The following is an 18,369-nucleotide window of genomic DNA, read 5'->3' on the forward strand; positions in this document are numbered from 1 at the left end:
GGACAACAGAGCGGCCACAGGAAACAACACAAGGTTTGTTTGTCTCTGACTTACCAGGTCAAATTTATAATTACACAACACATTGACCTTTTGATTTTAATATTTAGCTGCAGATATAGTTTAAATACCTTAAAGACATTGCATATAAAGATGGAAACTGAATTATATTTTTTAACTCTACTGAGCTAAATACGAATTTGCATGAATTTTAAATATCTTTTAAACCCTACTTAACCACCATTTGAATCTATACTTGCAGCTTAAAAACTGATCAGACCACAGTACATCCATAGAAAAAGCTCATTTAAAATGTTTGTATTTGTTATTTTCTTTTTGTTGTATACAGCAGGCAACATTTGAATAACAAATAAATTAACATAGAATACAAAATAAAAAAACGTACAGACATTTGTGTCAACAGTCCTCTAATCTAAATCCGAGCTGGTCCATAAACAGGGTTACATTTTTTGCAGTTTTTAACTGTAACACTGTTGTCCTTTACACTATGTGGATGTTTTCTGACACTCAGCATGCTCTTCAGATATTTATTTATACTAGCAGCTCTATATAGATGGCAACAAAGTGCTTCAGTATGCAGTGTACTTTTTTAGACTGCTCCCTCCAGTGGTTGCTAACTATCCGCTGCCAGTCTTGTTTCCACGTTTAAAATGTTTTAAAGACCATTGCGTCTCAGGGCCAGTGTGTGAGCAGGCAGACAAAAATATATATAAATAAAAATTATTTGGATTGCTCCCTTAACAGCCACTTGAACAGAACAATAGATATGAACACATCATTGTAGTGATAAAAAAACAAACAATCTATACATTTACATTTTCAAGTATAGTAAGTTGGGTTAGGATAAAGAAACAGCAACACTGTCAGCACTTTTCTCCACGTCACAGTCTTTTTCTGATGGTGCAGAGACAGTCATGTCTCTGAGAGAGTTCGGGGCACTACTCGTCTGCCCTCCTCCTTTGTTTGGGGGGTCTGCTGTTGATTCTGCCTCGGGTTCTTGCTGTGGAGCTGTGGCTACGAATAGCAGAGAAGTGAAGAACATGCATTACATCTTTGAAAATGTCAGTATTGAAGTGGCTGTCTAGTATGCAGCCAATTAAAGGAATGGGGACATTCACACTGAGTTAAAAGTTGTCAGAAGATAAACAATCTGCCTTGTTTGTGTGAATGTTTTCAACTTCATTTTGAGGCTGGCACATGCTTTTACCTGACTGTGTGCAGGACTTCATATGCTCCGGCCAGTGGGCTTGCTGACAGGGGTAATCACAGTAGCTTGTGTTCCAGCAGCAGTAGAAGATGGCTTCTTTCCTGCAGTTAGCGCACCACTGTTTCTTCTTCGTCTCATCCACTGCCTGTTGTTTCTCCTGCTCTATCTGTTTCTTCACCTCAGTCACCAACCTCTCTCTCTCCTGCTCCAGACTTTGCCTCATCTCTGCCATTGTCAGCTCTAAAGTGAAACACACAAACATGATCAAATAAAAGTAGAACTTATGACACAGATGACACTGGGAAAAGAGGTACACATGCACAAGTATTATAGGTACACAAGTATTTTTATAATCCCCTACTTACCAAGATTGTGCTTCATTTCTGACAACTCTTGTTGATGCAACCACTGTAATTTTTCAATTTCAATTCTCAGTCGTCTTATCTGTAAGAAAAAAACACGGGCATTTAAGACTAAGTAAATGCTCATACTAAAACCAACTGTGATGATCTAATTCATACTCCATGTCTGAAGGGCCGAGAGTGAACTCCTACCTCTGCTATTGTGTTTCCTGAAGTACTCTTAGAAAGGTCATTGTAGATTTCAGTCATTGAACCTTTGATTGCATCCATTATCTGGAAAACACCATGATGTGAAATATAGATTTATATATGAACCAACAGTTTATTATGTTGTATTCCTTAAATGCATTCAATGTGGACCTAAAAAATGTGTATATGATAGCTATTGAGAAACATTTTAAATTTAACATTAATCCTTAAGGATTAATATAGCTTTGTATATTTTTAATATGTTTTAGTTTACAGAGCTCCTAAAATGACCAGTAAGGTGTAAACTCACAGTACAAAAACTTACTTTATTTGTGTACTTGGCAATGTCTGCAGCCACATCTGCAGAGGCAGTGGGGATATACAGGTCTGTTGCCACCGGCGATGACGAAGCAGCTGTTTCTAGACTTGTTGTTGCCATCATGGCAACAGAAGCTGGACTACTGGATACCAGGGTGACAGCGGAAGTGTTTGTGCCGAGTGGAGGGTCTTTTTGTTGAACAGCTGGAAAACAGAAATGTATCATTTTGGACAAACTGATGGCACAGTTCACATGCACAGGGATTGATATGCAAATGAGTGCAAACGGTACACTTTCCACATTACTGGTCCAAATTGTCATACTTAAATGATTTCAAACTTATTATTTCAGACTAAAACCATGTTATCTACCTTTGACAGCCTGTCTGGTCTGATAGCGGGTACTTTGTGAAGACTGCTGAGCGGAGGATGAGGACACCGCTGTCGACACATTCCCAGCCTGAGTCTTGGTCACCTCTTGAGCCTGGCCCTGCTCAGGTGACGAGGCCTGATCCTGGGTGGTTGCAGCAGGTTGCTGGCTCTGTTGCTGACGTTGCACCTTCTGCATGTGCCACTTCTGCGAGGAGGTCTGAAACTTGGTAGTGGGATTCCACACCACAGCTCTCTGTACCACAGGCACGGTCTCTCTGGGCAGCAGAGGGCGCTGTTTCTTCAAAGCCGGAGCGGTGGAGGCTGAGGGGGAGGAGGAGGAGGAGGGGGGCGATGCTGTGGCACTGGACACCGTTGCTAGGCTTATGGTTGTGGGGGAGGGAGCAGTGAACGAGACCATGGTGACAGGAATGGCCATTGGGGACTGTGCGGAGACAGTGGAGGGTGTGGAGAGAGCTGCACTGTTTTGAGATGGCACTGTAGATGGGGTCAATGCTTTGCCTACGAGTAGCAATAACAAGAAGTAGAACAAGTACTTGTATTACCACAATGATGCAAATGCTTCCACATTACCAATGCTAAAAGCTGACATTACATACAGTGTTACTTTGATTATTTTTATATTATTGGAAGAGAGAATAACCTAAACTCACCTTCAGGTTTACTAGCAGGGGTCTCTTTTAAAGAGGTGGTGTCTTTCCTACCCCTCTTCCTGTCTTTGCCCCTCTTTTCCTCTCCAAGGTCAATAACCAGCTCCCTCTCAGAGTCAGAGTCCTCCACGGGCGCAGGCTGCTTCCGCTCGTCTTTCACCTGAGACTTGCCCCTGGGAGGTAGTGATACTGCTGGAGGTGCCTTGCTCTTCGCTGGGCTTTGTTTTCCTGAATCAGTGCTTATTTTCTCTTTAGCTGGAACATCTGATGCTGTTGAAGCTTTGTCACCTGCTGCAGACTCAGATGCCAGGACTATATCTGTTGTACCCTCTTTATCTTGTCTTGGAGATGACAGGTCTTTGACTTTATTTTTGATAGTGTCCTCCTTAGCTTCATCATTAGTTACTGTGTCCTGGCCTTCCTTTGTCTTTTGTTCATCGTCACTGGCATACTCACTGTCACTTGAGTCAGACTTATCAGATTCCTCTGAGTCACTGTGTTCCACACCTTTATACACATCCACAGAGATCTCATCAATTCCTGAAGATGCAAAGAAGAGTGAGGATATTACACTGCAATCCAACATTTTTGAAAAGTAGAGATAGGTTTTTAAAGATATATCAGGAAACATCCTAGAAACAGATTAGTAGTCAAACTATGTTTCAGTAGCGTTCTTAGGCGCCTCAGGCAGGATATACTTAATACATTTTCTGCTGGGAAGATCATGATTGTTTATATATCTGACATATCCATTCTCACGTACAGCCCCTTCTGAATATTTCAGGAGATTAATCCGGAGTTCAGTGCGCATCTGACATCAGTTATAGAGGGAACACATACTGTTGAATATCAACAATTAGGAGAGAAAACACAGAAATATGAACGTTTTCCTTTTTCTTCTGTACTGACCCAACTGTGCTTTGCAGCTTTCAATGGTTTTGTCCAGGTTCAGCTGAAAGCGGCTCTTAATCTGTCTTTTTGGAGACGTGAGGACTGGTGTGGTTCCTTGCTTCTGCTGAACTGTTTCACTTAGCTCTTTTAGGTCCATTTCTGCTTTGCTCCGATCTGGAATAAAAAATAAAGTTGTTTTTTTCTTCTGATAGCTAGCTATGGTTGCTCACAGAGAATGGACATTATTATACGCTTTCAGGCTCGTTATACATTTGGCATAAAGAATCACCTAGATTGAGGTTGAGAATGCTTCCTGTCTGTGGTGCCTTCTCCTGCTTGGGGAGGCCAGGAGCTTGAGAGTGGAATGGTTTAGAGCTGTCCAATGAACTGCCTGCAGGACAAAGTCGAGGATGGGCAGGTGATGCTGTTCAGAGATATTCATTATTAAAATAAGTCTCATCAGATACAACATTTGTTTGCTAAACTAAATTGCGTGCAGCAAAATACCTGTACAGTCCATGGACTCCTCTCCTGCACTGTACCGGCTGTTCTGGGCTTTTGCCTGCGACTTGTCTGCTGTCTCCTGTTCCCCATCTGAACCAGTGTGGGCAGAGGAGTTGGTGCTCATGGGGGAGCGAGGCATGTCACTTAGAGGGAGCCGACGCCCAACTGTGCCCCCTCCCAGCCCAGCCCCAGACAACATGGTCCTTGTCAGAGGGATCTTGGGCGAAGCCGTCATGTCGAAGCTGAGCTTGATCTTCTCCTGTTTGTCAGTTTTCACTGGAGTGGACGAGGGGTTGGAGGGGTCCAGCAGCATCTGGAAGTTGTTGTCAGGAGTGTATTGTGTCCTGAAAGGTGCGTAGTTAAACACTCCAAACTTCTTCTTCATGTTCTCCACATAGACCTCCATCTCTTGCATGGCACTGTTGAAGATGCTTTTGGTCTTCTTCACAGAGAATGGAATTTCTTTTGACATGAGGTAGCAGTTGTTTAAAGGAACCCATGCCCTGAAGGATGAATATATTAAAATCACAATTGAGTGGTAACGATAAACCTGAAAATGTTCCTCTGAGATCAAGTACTAGAAGCATAATAAGCTGGTACCTGTCATGTTGACCAAAGAAACGAGCGTCCACCTGTCCATCTTTGTCCCTCAGAGCTTTAGCAGGCCAGAATGGAAATCCTTTCAGTTTGGCCCACACTAGAGGATGTGGGTTACTCTGCAGATATACAGTAAAACACTGGACCTGAGTGGATGTATTCCACTGATGCATGTTTGAATGGATAAATTATCTGGTGGAATCAGCAGAAACTTGAAATTACTTTACAAGCTTACACAAGGCTCACAAAACCAGTTGTCTCTCTTTTGGCAAGCAGACAAATAACACTCAGGACAAACTTCAATCTCGTTCATCTGGAAAAAAATGCACAAAAACTCATGATACGTTTCCACTTTCAATTCTAATGTCTTAAATTAATGAACAAATACACATTTTGTACACTCTTTTTCTGACAAACTAAATACTCACCTCATGTTCACAGATTTTTACTATAACTTTAGCTGTAGCTGTGAGTTTGTGATTGCCTGAAATAAGGACATACATTTGTGTCAAACTATTTGTTAACTGTATACTTATCAATAATATAATAGTCATTCATTTGGCCAGTTCTTTCAAGATTATATAAAAAAACAGTATCCAGATTATGCAAAATACCTCCATTATATATAATACAGTTGTGCAAAATCCATTTTGCATCTGCCAAGAAGGCCTCTGTGCAGCCATACATTTTCTTTTTGATATTCTGCAGGGCAAAAAGAAAAGACAATGCTTATTTGTCATATTGTTCAACTTTTCATAGTTTCAAATAAATGAGTGAAGCTTGTGTTTTACCTTCTCAAGTGTGCAAATATCCATAGCATGAAAAATGTACTCCGCATAATCTGGATGTTGTTCAAGAGAGACAGGTTTCTGGAAGGGTTCAGTCTGTAAAATTGGAAAGTAAACAAAAATGAAGGTTAACAAACGCTCCAGCCACACTAACTGACTAATTAACTAACACAACCTTCCCCTCTAACATCCACATGCTATCACTGAGCTACTACTTCAAACTCTTAGAGCCGCTTTAAATAAAAGGAGGAAAATCAGTGGTGGACAGAGGGGAAGAGGAGAAAAATCATGACGGGGTCTTGTTAGTGGTGTAATTGATTACCCAATTAAAAGTCTTTCTCTGCGTGGAAGCTGCATGGGGGGAGCGAGATGACAAGCGGGGATGATCCTGAAAGAGAGTGAAAGGGGCAGCTGTATCCTCACCACCAGCTTGCATGTTTACCTTCATGGTTTCCAGCCATGACAGGCTCATAATAGCACATGATTGTGATTGTTAGTTCTGTTATTTGACATCTTTAGCGCATGCAAAATCAATAACATATTAGCTGGAACGATATCTTAGCAGGTCATACTTGAGTGCAGATTTTATAAGCTAGCTCAACTGATGGGAATAAGATGACCAGAAACAAAAAGCATGTCTTTTGGTTGCATAACCAATCTAGAAATAGAAAACAGCCATGAAAAAACATATGCCAATAAGCAAGTGATAAATCAGAATGAACAAATTGAAATGGCAAAATTTTAAATGAGAATAAACAAGTAAAGTAATCCTTCAGTGACAAAGCTACGTGCCCCAAAACTATATAATCACATGGGTTATAGATTTCCTAGACAGACAGAGGGCCCAGAATACTTACACCTGGTTGTTTCATCTTCTGAAGGGCAAACTTTAGTAGGTAAGACAGCTGGTCTATAGTTAGCATCATCATGGCTTTGCTCTGAGTCTCTATGCACTCAGCAACTGTTATTTTCTAAAAAAGACATCAAGAGGAAAAGAGTTGAACAATTTGTTTGTATCCCCTCATGTCACAGAGTGTATGTAGTTTTAAAGGAGACATATTATGCTCATATTCAGATTCGCTCTCGCTACAGAAGGAAAGACATGTAGGCAGGGGTCCAGTCTGAACTAAACCTGCAGCCACTGCAGGAGGGCTCAAGCCTCGAAACATGGTGAGCTATTAGCTTTAGCTTTACCTGGCTTCGTTAGGGAGCCCGTCAGAGTAGCCGCTAGGTGTGAATTATGCAGATGCTGGACATCATGCTGGAATACTGATGAGGCGTTTCGGGAGCAGTGTAGAGGAGCTCCCTTTACCAGAGTCTCTGAGCTTTTTAACTTTTTAAAAGCAAACGTTTTACATAAACAAAAATCCTTTATAACATACTGGAGTAATGATAAACTAAAAAAAGCATAATATGTCTCCTTTAACATGGTACTGAGAGCTCCTTCATAATTAAACAAATGATACATGTTATGACCACAGGCTTTGAAATGTTTTTCTTACACCCAGCTCATCCCTGGGAGAGTACCTCACACTCCGGACAGAACCAGTCGCCATCAGGCTCGGCTGGTAGTTTGAGGCACTTGGCATGGTACACCCTGGGGCAGAGCTCACAGCAGAGCACCTGGCCCTCGCGGTGGCACAGCCAGCAGTAGAAGTCATTCCTGCCGTCCTGCGGTACAACATCAACAGGGTCTGTGGTGAGTGCTGGCTGCTTCACATAGTAAAAGGGACCGTGTCTTAGTTCTGACTGGAATGCAGGCAAAAGAAACACAAAGTTGGGGAAGGTCAATATCAGGCCAGAGATTAGAAAAGCCAAGCAAACATGCACCACACCAACAAAAGGTACATTTAAGTCCAGCCCAACACAGACTGCCGTGTGCCCTGATTAGTGTTATAGACCAGATGCTGGGTCCTTAGTGTGCCAGAACAATTGAGATTTAAGAGTCAACATCATATCATTCCAAAGTTCCCATGGTTACAGTAGCTACAAACTAATTACAAAGGTTAAGCTAATGACATTTAAATGCTACATTACTTTTCAAAGTCATCGGATTACTGTTCTGTTCATACTACACAGTGCGTTATATTGTAACAAGGGATCTTAAAATGATGCAGAGTACAGTACACAACTGATCAGCGACAGAGTCACAAATGACAAGATTGGCCCAACGAGAAATCCACAACAAGTAAATCCTCCAAATTACATGTATTCCCAAAAACACACGTGAGAAGCTGGACAAGAAATGTTGTGATAATGTGCGCAATGATAAAAAGTTAAAAAAAGAATAAATGTTCTTTGGAAAATGCATTTTATATCTATGTTTAGTATCTATAATATAAAAAAGTTTACAAATAAAGAAAACATTTATATTATTCAGTTCCACATCAAAGATGTGAAAAAATAAATATAAAAATAACATATTACATGTTAACTGACACAAGATGTTTACTTTATTTGTTGAACTTAATTTATGTTTTTAAACTTTAAATTTGTTGGTGTTTTATACATTCTTGGATCTATTGGTTAAAATAGAGTGTAGATTTATGTTAAATAAGCTTACTCTCCTAAATTAGGATTGTTGAAGATTGATCACAAATCATGTTTAAGTGAAATTTCATTCCCAAAACATTTTCTAACATTCAAATGAAAATCAGCCCAAAACATTGTTGTATCTACGCACTAAAATGAACCTCTTATTTATGCGAGCATTTGTCTTCTTTATCTGTGTAAAATCTTTGTTAAACAACGTAGGCAGAGCAGAGTAAATATGATGTTCTACCATCAGCCGTGACAAACATTTAGAATTTCCTTTTTTCCCCTCCAAAAACTGTGCTTGGGCAGTGATGATGAATGCCTCCCTGTTATCTAGGAATTGAGGATTAAATATTCCAGGTCTTTTTTTAAACTCTATTAAACGTTTCATTGTTGGACATGTAGATCACTCCTCGACTGCAAAAGTTTCAGAAAGCCATTAAACAATGTTGAGCCAAGCAGTCATTATCAAATTGACCCTGCCTTGTTCACCTTGAGCACTGCATGTGCAAAGAATGTCCCAGAGATATCCAGCCTTGAAAACCTTAAAAATGCATGAAAGAAGGCCCAGCTCACTGCAGCACAAAGGTCTAATACTAGAGCTCCCTTGAAGAGGGCCAATGGACTGCCAATGCCCCTTCTGGAACCCTGGGGTACCTGAAAACCCTTAAATCTATTGGCCAGACAAAAAACTTCCACAATCTAGTGGGACAGCGGGACGGGTGGGACAATGGCTTACCTCTATGGGGAGTAGCCCTAGACCCAAAAAGCTGATCCACTAGTTTGAACCCTGCTGTCCTAGTAACATACTGATACAGAGCCCACACTGGGCATAATGTGTCGAGTTTTTGCTCCTTCCCTGACAAGAATGGAGATGGGCAAAAAGCCAAAGGCTTCACAGTGGGACATTTACAGGCTGAACTTGGTGAGCTGTGGGGCAAAATAAAAGCAGGAAGGACAGATGGAAATGACCTGTAAAGCACTTACATGTTTTGCTATGTTCAAAGCCAAAAGCTCTACCATTTCCCTTAAAATAAAAATCCCCACTGTCTTTCACTGGCTCAAATGGATGATGAAACTGTCCAACACAACAAACCTTCATGATACAACCAACTAAAGAATGCTGCCACACTGGCTTATCCTCAAAGCCCCAATGCCACACAGTGATGGAAGACAAGTAAACTATAATTGTATACATTTTAAAAAAGGCCTTCACCCATTCATGCACAGCAGGCCAACCACCATCATGGACACGATGACCTTGGATAAAATGGCATAAAATGCTTTAGTGTAAAGAACACCGCCCAACATTCCAACAAGTTGCTACTCACTCCTTGACCCGACATGATCGCTCCCACCCTGATAGGGACACATCCATTGTCATAGTTACCCTGAATATCCCTGCCCCCAGGGGGACACCTGACACGAGAGATGTCAAGTCTTGCCAGACATGCCGGTGTTATTTTCAGCCTACGGCTGATGTGACAGCATATAGACACAGTCTTAATGCTGCTACCAAACTCAGAAAATCCCTATTCATCAAAAGCCCCAACTGCACAAGGGATTTTCGAAAGCCATGAGGCCAAACAGTTGTAAGCATAGTTTGAATTTCTTTTTCCAGCCGGAAGAGGGAATGGCCTGTTTGCGAGATGCTAATCTCCCCTCCTATAGCATGACACAAGTTAAGAAGTAAGTACTTAGTATATTGTGCAAGACCTCTCTGGCTATTTGCCCAGGGTATCTTGAACCCAAGATCCCTGAGATGATTTATCACCACACATGTATCCTTTACTACCTGTTGCCAAAAGTGGGAGCATAACAGATAGTCCTATATCTATGACAATATTCTGAAAATGCTTATCCTTAATGGTGAAAGTGCTGCTTCCACAACTTGCTGAACAACCTAAAAAGTAAATGAAAGCCTCAAAATAACAGCTTTGTATTCATAGGCTCTGCCCATATAGAAAAACGTGGAGGGGCACGGAGCAAGTTAGGTCACCCAGCGTCCAGCTGTCGGTCAATCGCTCGAACGACGCGCAGATTGCAGTATCATTGCATCCCTGGCAAATTGGGGTATTGAGGTGTTCAATTTAGCTATGCAGAGAAATGCTAGAAGCTGATGCCCATTTGCATCCCTCTTATGGAGCTGCTGTCCACTGACTAGTCAGTGATTAACGCACTCATTGAACTAGAAACAGTGAATCATCCTCCTTGTCCTCCATCGATTCCATATTCCATCGTGTTCCATGTAGCTTCTGACAGGCAAGGGTCTCCTCCTGCCACTCTCAGCTTTCTCTCCAGGGTCTTATCTGGCAAAGACCAATAGCGGGAACATGACCAGCGCCCACCTTGAAATACCGAAGCATGTTTAGTACAATGCAAGCTATCCACATTGGAGGTGGTCCTCAGTCTGCATTAACATGCATGATGTTGGGCACGGGTGTAATGCAGCCCCTTTAATCTTTATTTTTGATATTTTGGAAGGATAATCAGCCTATGACATGGAAACCGGAAAAGAAAGAAAATTCTAATTATCGCATTGTTCTAAGCATGCTGCATTGTGTTAACATTTTGGTCCATCACACTAGCATAGGCTAAATGTGTACTTTAAGAGCTTGTTCCTGATTACACATTAACAGAGCTCCAGGCCCTCCAGGCTTAGCTAACAAATTATTCCAAATTGAAACCCAGTAGGCTTTCAGTAACACATTAGCCAAAGGGTACAATGTTACATAGTCCCTGATCCAGTTTATCTTGTCATACAGTAGGCATACATTATATGAAGAACAAAATCAGAGAATCCAGATAAAGCAGGCCCTGCATTTGGTGATTGTTGAGCAGCTAACCATGCTAACTTAGATCAGCAAAGGGAGGTTGTACAGTTTCTTCTCTAGAAGACAGCAGGAATGATTTGAGAGGGGCTAGTTGACTGACAATATGAGCTAGTGTGCAGTTACTCCTCTCTATCAAAGACACAGTGGAATTGGAGCTTCCATATTTTTCTCCCACCATGTTACCAAGATGCAAGCATAACACATTAACAGGCCATAATGCACGATGAGTGATTCCCAGGTAAATTCAAGAGAACTCAGGATAAAACAATTAACAGTTTACCATTATCTACATACTGTACCTCAGAGACATCAATACTTATATCAAAATAAAAGCAGACTAGAAGTGAAAATCACAGGTTCACGAAAATTTGAAAACTACAATTATTCAAATGTCTAACAGCCATAATGTAATGGTTTGGTGTTGTCTGAATATCAATCAGTTCAGAAGAGATATCAGATTTAAATCCTGTAGTTCGGTGGTAGGGGGGCTGCAGGCAACCCATGATACATGTGTATCACAAGTTGTGTTTTGATTGTTACCTGGTCTTTGCTATTGCTGAGAGCACCGGGTTTCTTCTTCTTTTTAACTGGGCAGGGAGAAGTTTCGGCGGAGGAGTGGCCATTGGATGATTGAGAGGGACTTGGCATCTTTCGTTTTTGGGACATACGCTCTGTTGACCCTGTGTCTGAAACTGCAGATAAAAGGCAAAGACATTACAAACCTTAGCCTCCTTAAAGCAGAAAAGATACAAGAAATTACACACTAAAGTTTTCCTAGACATATGCAGTTTGAAGAAGCCACGAAAAATTCTATAAAACCAAAATGACCAAAACAAAAATACAAAAGTGCAAAAGCATTTGATAAGCATAGCAACAGAATATTGCCAACCTATCTAAAAATAAGATCCAGATCAGCATCAACATTTTAACAGGTTCTTCCCTGACCCAAACCTCATTCTTCCACCATCTTTCGTGGTAATCCATCAATTTGTTTTTGCGTCAAGCTGCTAACTATCAGTCAAACAAACAAAAAAACAAACGCCAAATGAAAAGATAACTTCCTTGACAGAGTTAACAAACTTGTCTGGTTTGTTACCTTTGGATCGTGTTGATATCTCCATTCCTTCTGCTGCTGTTTCTTTTCCCTCTTCCTCTGTCACACTGATACAGAAAAGGGTCATTGTTAAATGTTTGCCCAATATAATCCTATTGCAGCAAAGGGTAACAAATGTTTGCCATTCAGTTCCACTCAATTTTCGATGCTACTGTCTAATTAAGGCAGAAAACAGCCGCTCATAAAAAGATTGCAATATGCAGATGGTCAGGTTGTCCGTGTTAGGTCTCATATACATTCCTGCAAAGGTTTGATTAAACTGTCTCACCTCTTCAAACATTTCACTAATCCAACTACGAAGAAGTTGCTCTAACAGCATATCAGCAGACTCTTTTGACATAAAAATAACTCTGGTTAGATTTGGAGTGCCAAGCTGGAAACACACATATCATGAGTCTTCTGTAAAAAGACATATTTTACATAGCTTCAAATCACTATTTCTACCAAGGCACCATGCTAACAAGAGGAATCTGAAGGCTTCAAATGATATTCATGATTAAGTCTGAAAATGCTGTCACCATTCAATGGTTGCCAAATTGTGCCAGTAGTCTGTACAAGCTTCTTTTTAACCAACCTTTAATTTCAAGAAATATCTCCTTATGTCCAGGAGAGCAAAATGCTGCGCACTGTGTGCAATAGAAATTTACATGATTCTATCAAAACAATAATTACTAATAAATTAATGTAGCACTATGCCGCATGAAAACAAATGCGACACTTGACAAAGAAATACACTGTTTAGAAACTTTAAAGACACATTAAGACAGAAAATAATAAAAACAAAGCAAGTATGTCACAAAAAACAAACCCCAACAGCTGAAAGACTACACATGAACATCTGCTCCAAAATCTTAAGCTAAATTAAAGCAAAAGATAACCAATATTAAAGCAATGGTAGCTCAATGTGTTGTGCCATTTTCCATTATAAATAGCTCTCGCCTTTCTCCACCAGCCACAGGCCTATAAATAGTAAACATGGAAACAGAATAGAATAATCTACAGCGTCTGAGCCTTCTGACATCCAGCAAGTGAAAAGCATCTAAAATGAGTACCCAGCTGTTTTAAAACATCCCAGTAATTCATTGATGAAGTGACCTAATAACAGACAGCATATCGTCATGGATTGCACAATAACAGCCCCAGTTCTGTTGTGAAGCATTTCTTTGAAATACGAGCCACAATGTACTGTGAACCATCTTTTATTAAAAGATCTGCCAGCAGGGTTTTTCTAAGTATCAGTGCAACGTGATTCACCTTGGTTTACAGGCACCCTGTTGTCGATCCAACTACTGTTTCCATTTTCTCTGCCGCCACAGCAGAGGCAACGGCCTCACTGCTCAGATGGCTTCAATTTTCGTACATTTTCTATTTCCCTTACTCCTGAGAAAAGCAGCATTTGAATTTCGTATGTTGAAAACAGTTATTTACTGAAATCAAAAACACTGCCTTTGAAATGATTTGCTCACAAAACCGCACACTGCCTGTCTTTCATAAAATAAGGATGAAATAACACAGCATATCCGCAGACACAAGTGCAGTGCAGTGAAATGGCTTTACTGGCCTCCTCATGTAAGCTGTCTAGGCAGCCTCAGACAATATACCCCAGCAACATCCTGTCCTATCCTGGCCAGGAAATACAGCAACAAGAGGCAATGAGAAAGACATGGACAGGAACGAGAAGGATAAAATCAATGCTGCCCAACCTGACACAAGCATTTTTGGATCAAAAACCACAGAACACACAATCACAGCCTATTGTAACCTACTCAAACATTCCTTTCCACACCCACCACTGTCACTACATACATGCTTCAATGTAGGAAATTAAGAGCATACCTTCTTCCTTACTCACATACAGATTCTCCAGCCTATTCTTTAATCTTTTTTCAATTATTGAGGGCGTTGGGGGATGAGGTAAACGATGGGTCCAGGTTTCCCAGAAGGCCTTCTCTCCCTGCTGCTCTCTCCTGCAATTGTCAATCTTTAACCTCGGCTGCAGACTGCCGATTGGCTCCGGCACCACACGGAGGTGCCTGATTGGGTGCTCAGCCTCAGTGTGGCACACGGGCTCTTTTCTCCCCACTCTCCTCTGCCACAATGCTGCAATGCAGGGAAGACTTCTCCTCACGGTTTGTTAAAAAACCTCCTGAAAAATAAGGTCCCTCACTCCCTTAAAACCTCATTCAGACGTGTACTGTCTGTGTGCCTTTTATCAGACATGTAAGGCGTAGCTCTTCAGGCTTTACCGAGAGAGGATCAGATTCCCTCCCTCGCTGTGCTCTCAACCAGTGTATGTGCAAGGCGTCCATTTTGAAGACTCTCTCTCTTTCTCTCTCTCTCTCCCTCTCCCCCTCTCTCTATCTCTCTCCTTCTCTCTCACTGACCAATATGTGCACCGCACGCACAGCACATACACACAGCAGCACCAGTCAAATCTACTGTGAGGGACCACATGCAGCTTATTATGTGGCCCAGCATGTTGATGTGCAGCATGGGCCTTAATAGTGAACACAAAGGCAGGACTGAAAATGTCACCGGCCTCCCAGACAGTGAGGAAGTCGTGACCCTCTCCCTCTCTCTCTCTCCAACTCCTCTTTAGCATATTCTGCCTCATCATGGATATAAGCCTGGAGATTTGAGTGAGAGCAATAGCAAGTATGAATAAACAGTTGAAGGAAAAGCTTTACATTTCTATCTCTCTGTAGTCATTTCTGCTTTACCACAATGTGCATATTATTTAATCTGAATACAACTTTAAGGCATGAATACAAACAATCAAAGACACAGACACAGTACAACTCAAGTATAGATCGTCCACTAAAACAGAAATGAATATGTCAAGGCCAACTACATAATCTGGGCACGTCCGAGAAGGTCATCTGATGGATTTTTTTTAATCACACACCAAACTAAATAGGCCGTGCGTCTGTGTAATGCAGATTTAAGTGTGCCTGCACCGTTCCTCACACCATAGAGGAATGAGGGGATTAAACGCATTACCAGGCACCATTCACAAAACACTGAGGGGGATTTGCTGTTTCAGCCACTGCAGACAGCTCCTGAACCCTGGTCAAGCAACATTTTGAGCGCCTTTATATCCAGGCCACAGTTTTCTTGGTTATATTAAAAACAAAGACTCTGTCAGACGTCATACACTAATATTGATAAATACCGTGGAAATCTATCAAAACTAAAAGAATAACATAACACTATTGATAAACTGTCAGAAAAAGATGCAATCATTAACTCAGTTGAAGAATTCTTATCTGACTCATGCATACAGAAAACCCTCACCAACATCATCACGTATAAAGAGAATTTAATCTAACCTTGTCGACTTCAAACAGGTTTTCAAGCCTCTCTGATGAGATGAGGTTTGTGTGCAGAGCCTTTTCAGAGGAAGTCCTTCCCTTCTTCTTTCCTTCTCTCTTACATACAAATAACCAGTGTGCTTGGAGCAGAGGGACAGAAAGGGGAAGCTCTCTAAAATGGCTGACACTCCGGCAGCAGAGAACAACACAGGGAGGCAGTGCACACCATTAGGCTCTGGCAATTCCTCGAACACTGTGATAAATAAGGTGCCCCGGCATATTTAGTCTGTAGATAATTGGGGTTTTAGGAAATTTGTGATCAGGAAAAGCTTACAGGATAAGGGGTGTAAAAAGTATGTTTTTATTCAAAGAAAAAGGCATTCAGATGAGGTGACCTAGGTTTTGGGTGAGGTGTAGACAAATTTGGCAACTAGATTATATACAGGCTGTTTTTCATTGCCATGTTAGTCTGTGAACCACAGCGCCCTGCTGCCTTGCTCTCAGGACAGTTTGAGGCCTACATTAAACTTAATGTGCTGTCAGTTTACCATCTGTTAATTTCTCTTGGGACTCCCCTCTGTACTGCTCCTGTCTCCCGTCATGGATCCCTTCACCAGGCCTGCCATTTTGGCATAACAGGCCAGGGGAAGCAAAAAAAATGCTCTCCTCTTTAAATCTTGACAGAAGAAAGCATGATTTCTCAGTCAAGATTCTGTGGATATACAGAACAGTGACCTTACACTTGACCTGTGGCCCCCTACAGCACGTGTCCAGTCAGTGGCAGTCTGTTGCAGTGTGCCACGCTATGTTCTCTTTCCAAGCTCCACTCCTATGCTGTGGGGTGACAAATACACTTCCCCCTCCCCCAGTCTGTCAGACAAACATGTATTATTACTCAGGCACGGATCTCACACACAGTGGCTGGTGCCTTATCAACAGAGCAGAATATGTGAAAGAATGAAAATAAGGCTTACCTCTGTGGATGCATGGCTAAGAAACTCTGTGTGATATGTCAATGCTTATTAAAACATGGAGGACAGCCCTGTCAGCCCTCACCCTGCTCAGAGCACAGCCACGGCTCCACAAGCTGGCCGACTAACTGCTCTGATATAAGGCACACTGGGACTGGCTGTGCACGCTGACAAAATGTAAGGCAGCTGACGATTGGCTGTTGCATTTCCTGGCTTCTTGTCTTTTGTTTAGCACAGGCGAGCTCAGTACTCAGAGCGCAGTACTCAGAGGGAGAGAAGCTAGGCCCAAATCTAAATAATCAGCCCCTGCATACCCATCAGACCCTGAGACGTCTGCATACTCTGCTTTAATTCATAAACAGGGGATATCGAGGAGGCCTTGGTGTCGATGTGAAAGGTAATGAGCAGAAGAGCCCATAAATAACAGACCAGAGGCTGTTTACTTAGGGAGGAATTCGTCTCACATGCTGCCACCCTCAAGTTACACTAACCATTGTTGTGCTATATAAATAAAAGGAATGAGTAGGCACTGAATGAAATGCACTGTTTCTTTGACCTATAAAGGTTTAATGGCGATTCAAAAAAAAAAGATCAGACTAAATTACAGTCATGTGATTAGCATGGCTCTAGTCTTTGAGCTGGTGTTATCACATGTTAACAATGTGGTTCCGGAAAGGCCAAGATTATACACAGTTCAAGACACTTGTGGTATCATTCCACCATGGAGGTAGATTGAGCAGTATTTAAAAACGATTAATGATTTACACGAAAATGTATTATCCTTAAAATATATTATCCCTATCCATGCCGTTGCCTTGCATTTATCGTAACTTGTTAAGAAGGATTAGGACTTTAAATGGATTTCTTATCACACAAGAAGCACGTGCCATGCAGTGCTTGGTGAGTGTCTGTAATGTGCATCCAGTTACTACACACACCTACACACACCTCCCCACATGCAGCAGGGAGGAATTAATGTCTTGCAAAAAAGACATGGCCATATCCTGAGTGTCTGAGGGAGAAAAAAAATTGTACCAAACTTGACATTAGTCTCTAATTCATGCAAGATCGAATAGACAGAAATTGCATAGCTGTCTTAACTTTGTGAAAACCTAACAAAGCATATTACGAAGAAATAGCAACATTGTTATAAATGCAAATGTGACAAGTGGTTAACAAAGCCTTTCATTTGATAAAAAATTGGCCACCAAACTCTATCACATTCTCAAAATCAGTAACAATTTTAACTAGTATTGATTGATATCTTTTGTCCCTGGGGTATTTATAATGATGGTCTTTGCAATGATAGTCTCAGTATTCAGTGTCAGTACAAACATGTATCTGCTGACGTAGTAGACAGTAGAGCCAGCTGCCTACGCTGCTCAGTCAACCTCTCCTTCAGTGGGAAGAAATGCAGCAGCATCCTCTTGTGGGAAAACCTGACAACAGCACAATGTACACCAGCTCAGAAATTCTCCACCTTACATCCATCCATCTTTTATCTATCCTGCTTATGCTGTGATGAAGTGTGGTTAACTGTGTGTAAAGTAAAGTGGATAATAATGGGGTGAGGTCCGTATGAAGCAGCGATAATGCATTACCTCAATGCTTGTATATGAATTGACAGTGAAATATTGTTGAAACAAACACTCATTTAGCTAAGAGTGTAGTCAAATTAACTTACAAGGGG

The 18,369-nt window shown here is 41.4% G+C and overlaps 1 protein-coding gene across 6 annotated transcripts; it reads right to left on the bottom strand.

Annotated features, from left to right (window-relative positions):
* Nucleotides 1–299: 299 nt before the first annotated feature.
* On the bottom strand, nucleotides 300–16,754 carry zmynd8 (zinc finger, MYND-type containing 8). Of its 6 annotated transcripts, none has more exons than XM_061069361.1 (21): nucleotides 16,683–16,754; nucleotides 12,380–12,444; nucleotides 11,824–11,975; nucleotides 7,442–7,663; nucleotides 6,772–6,885; nucleotides 6,237–6,302; nucleotides 5,918–6,010; nucleotides 5,741–5,828; nucleotides 5,555–5,610; nucleotides 5,362–5,439; nucleotides 5,130–5,245; nucleotides 4,533–5,032; nucleotides 4,315–4,416; nucleotides 4,044–4,199; nucleotides 3,138–3,674; nucleotides 2,467–2,985; nucleotides 2,102–2,298; nucleotides 1,780–1,860; nucleotides 1,591–1,669; nucleotides 1,226–1,465; nucleotides 300–1,032 (listed from the first exon to the last, which is right to left on the bottom strand). In XM_061069361.1, exons 1-21 carry the CDS (start codon nucleotides 16,694–16,696, stop codon nucleotides 857–859), a joined length of 3,651 nt encoding a protein of 1,216 aa, XP_060925344.1. In that variant the 5' UTR covers nucleotides 16,697–16,754; the 3' UTR covers nucleotides 300–856. The 6 variants fall into 6 exon arrangements, with proteins under 6 accessions (XP_060925344.1, XP_060925343.1, XP_060925346.1 ...); XM_061069360.1 differs by having other exon boundaries at nucleotides 4,315–4,449; XM_061069363.1 differs by lacking the exon at nucleotides 16,683–16,754 and adding an exon at nucleotides 15,727–15,766 and having other exon boundaries at nucleotides 4,315–4,449.
* Between the last annotated feature and the right edge of the window lie 1,615 nt (nucleotides 16,755–18,369).

The sequence above is a fragment of the Limanda limanda genome, chromosome 4, assembly GCF_963576545.1.
Source record: "Limanda limanda chromosome 4, fLimLim1.1, whole genome shotgun sequence".
Taxonomy (NCBI): domain Eukaryota; kingdom Metazoa; phylum Chordata; class Actinopteri; order Pleuronectiformes; family Pleuronectidae; genus Limanda; species Limanda limanda.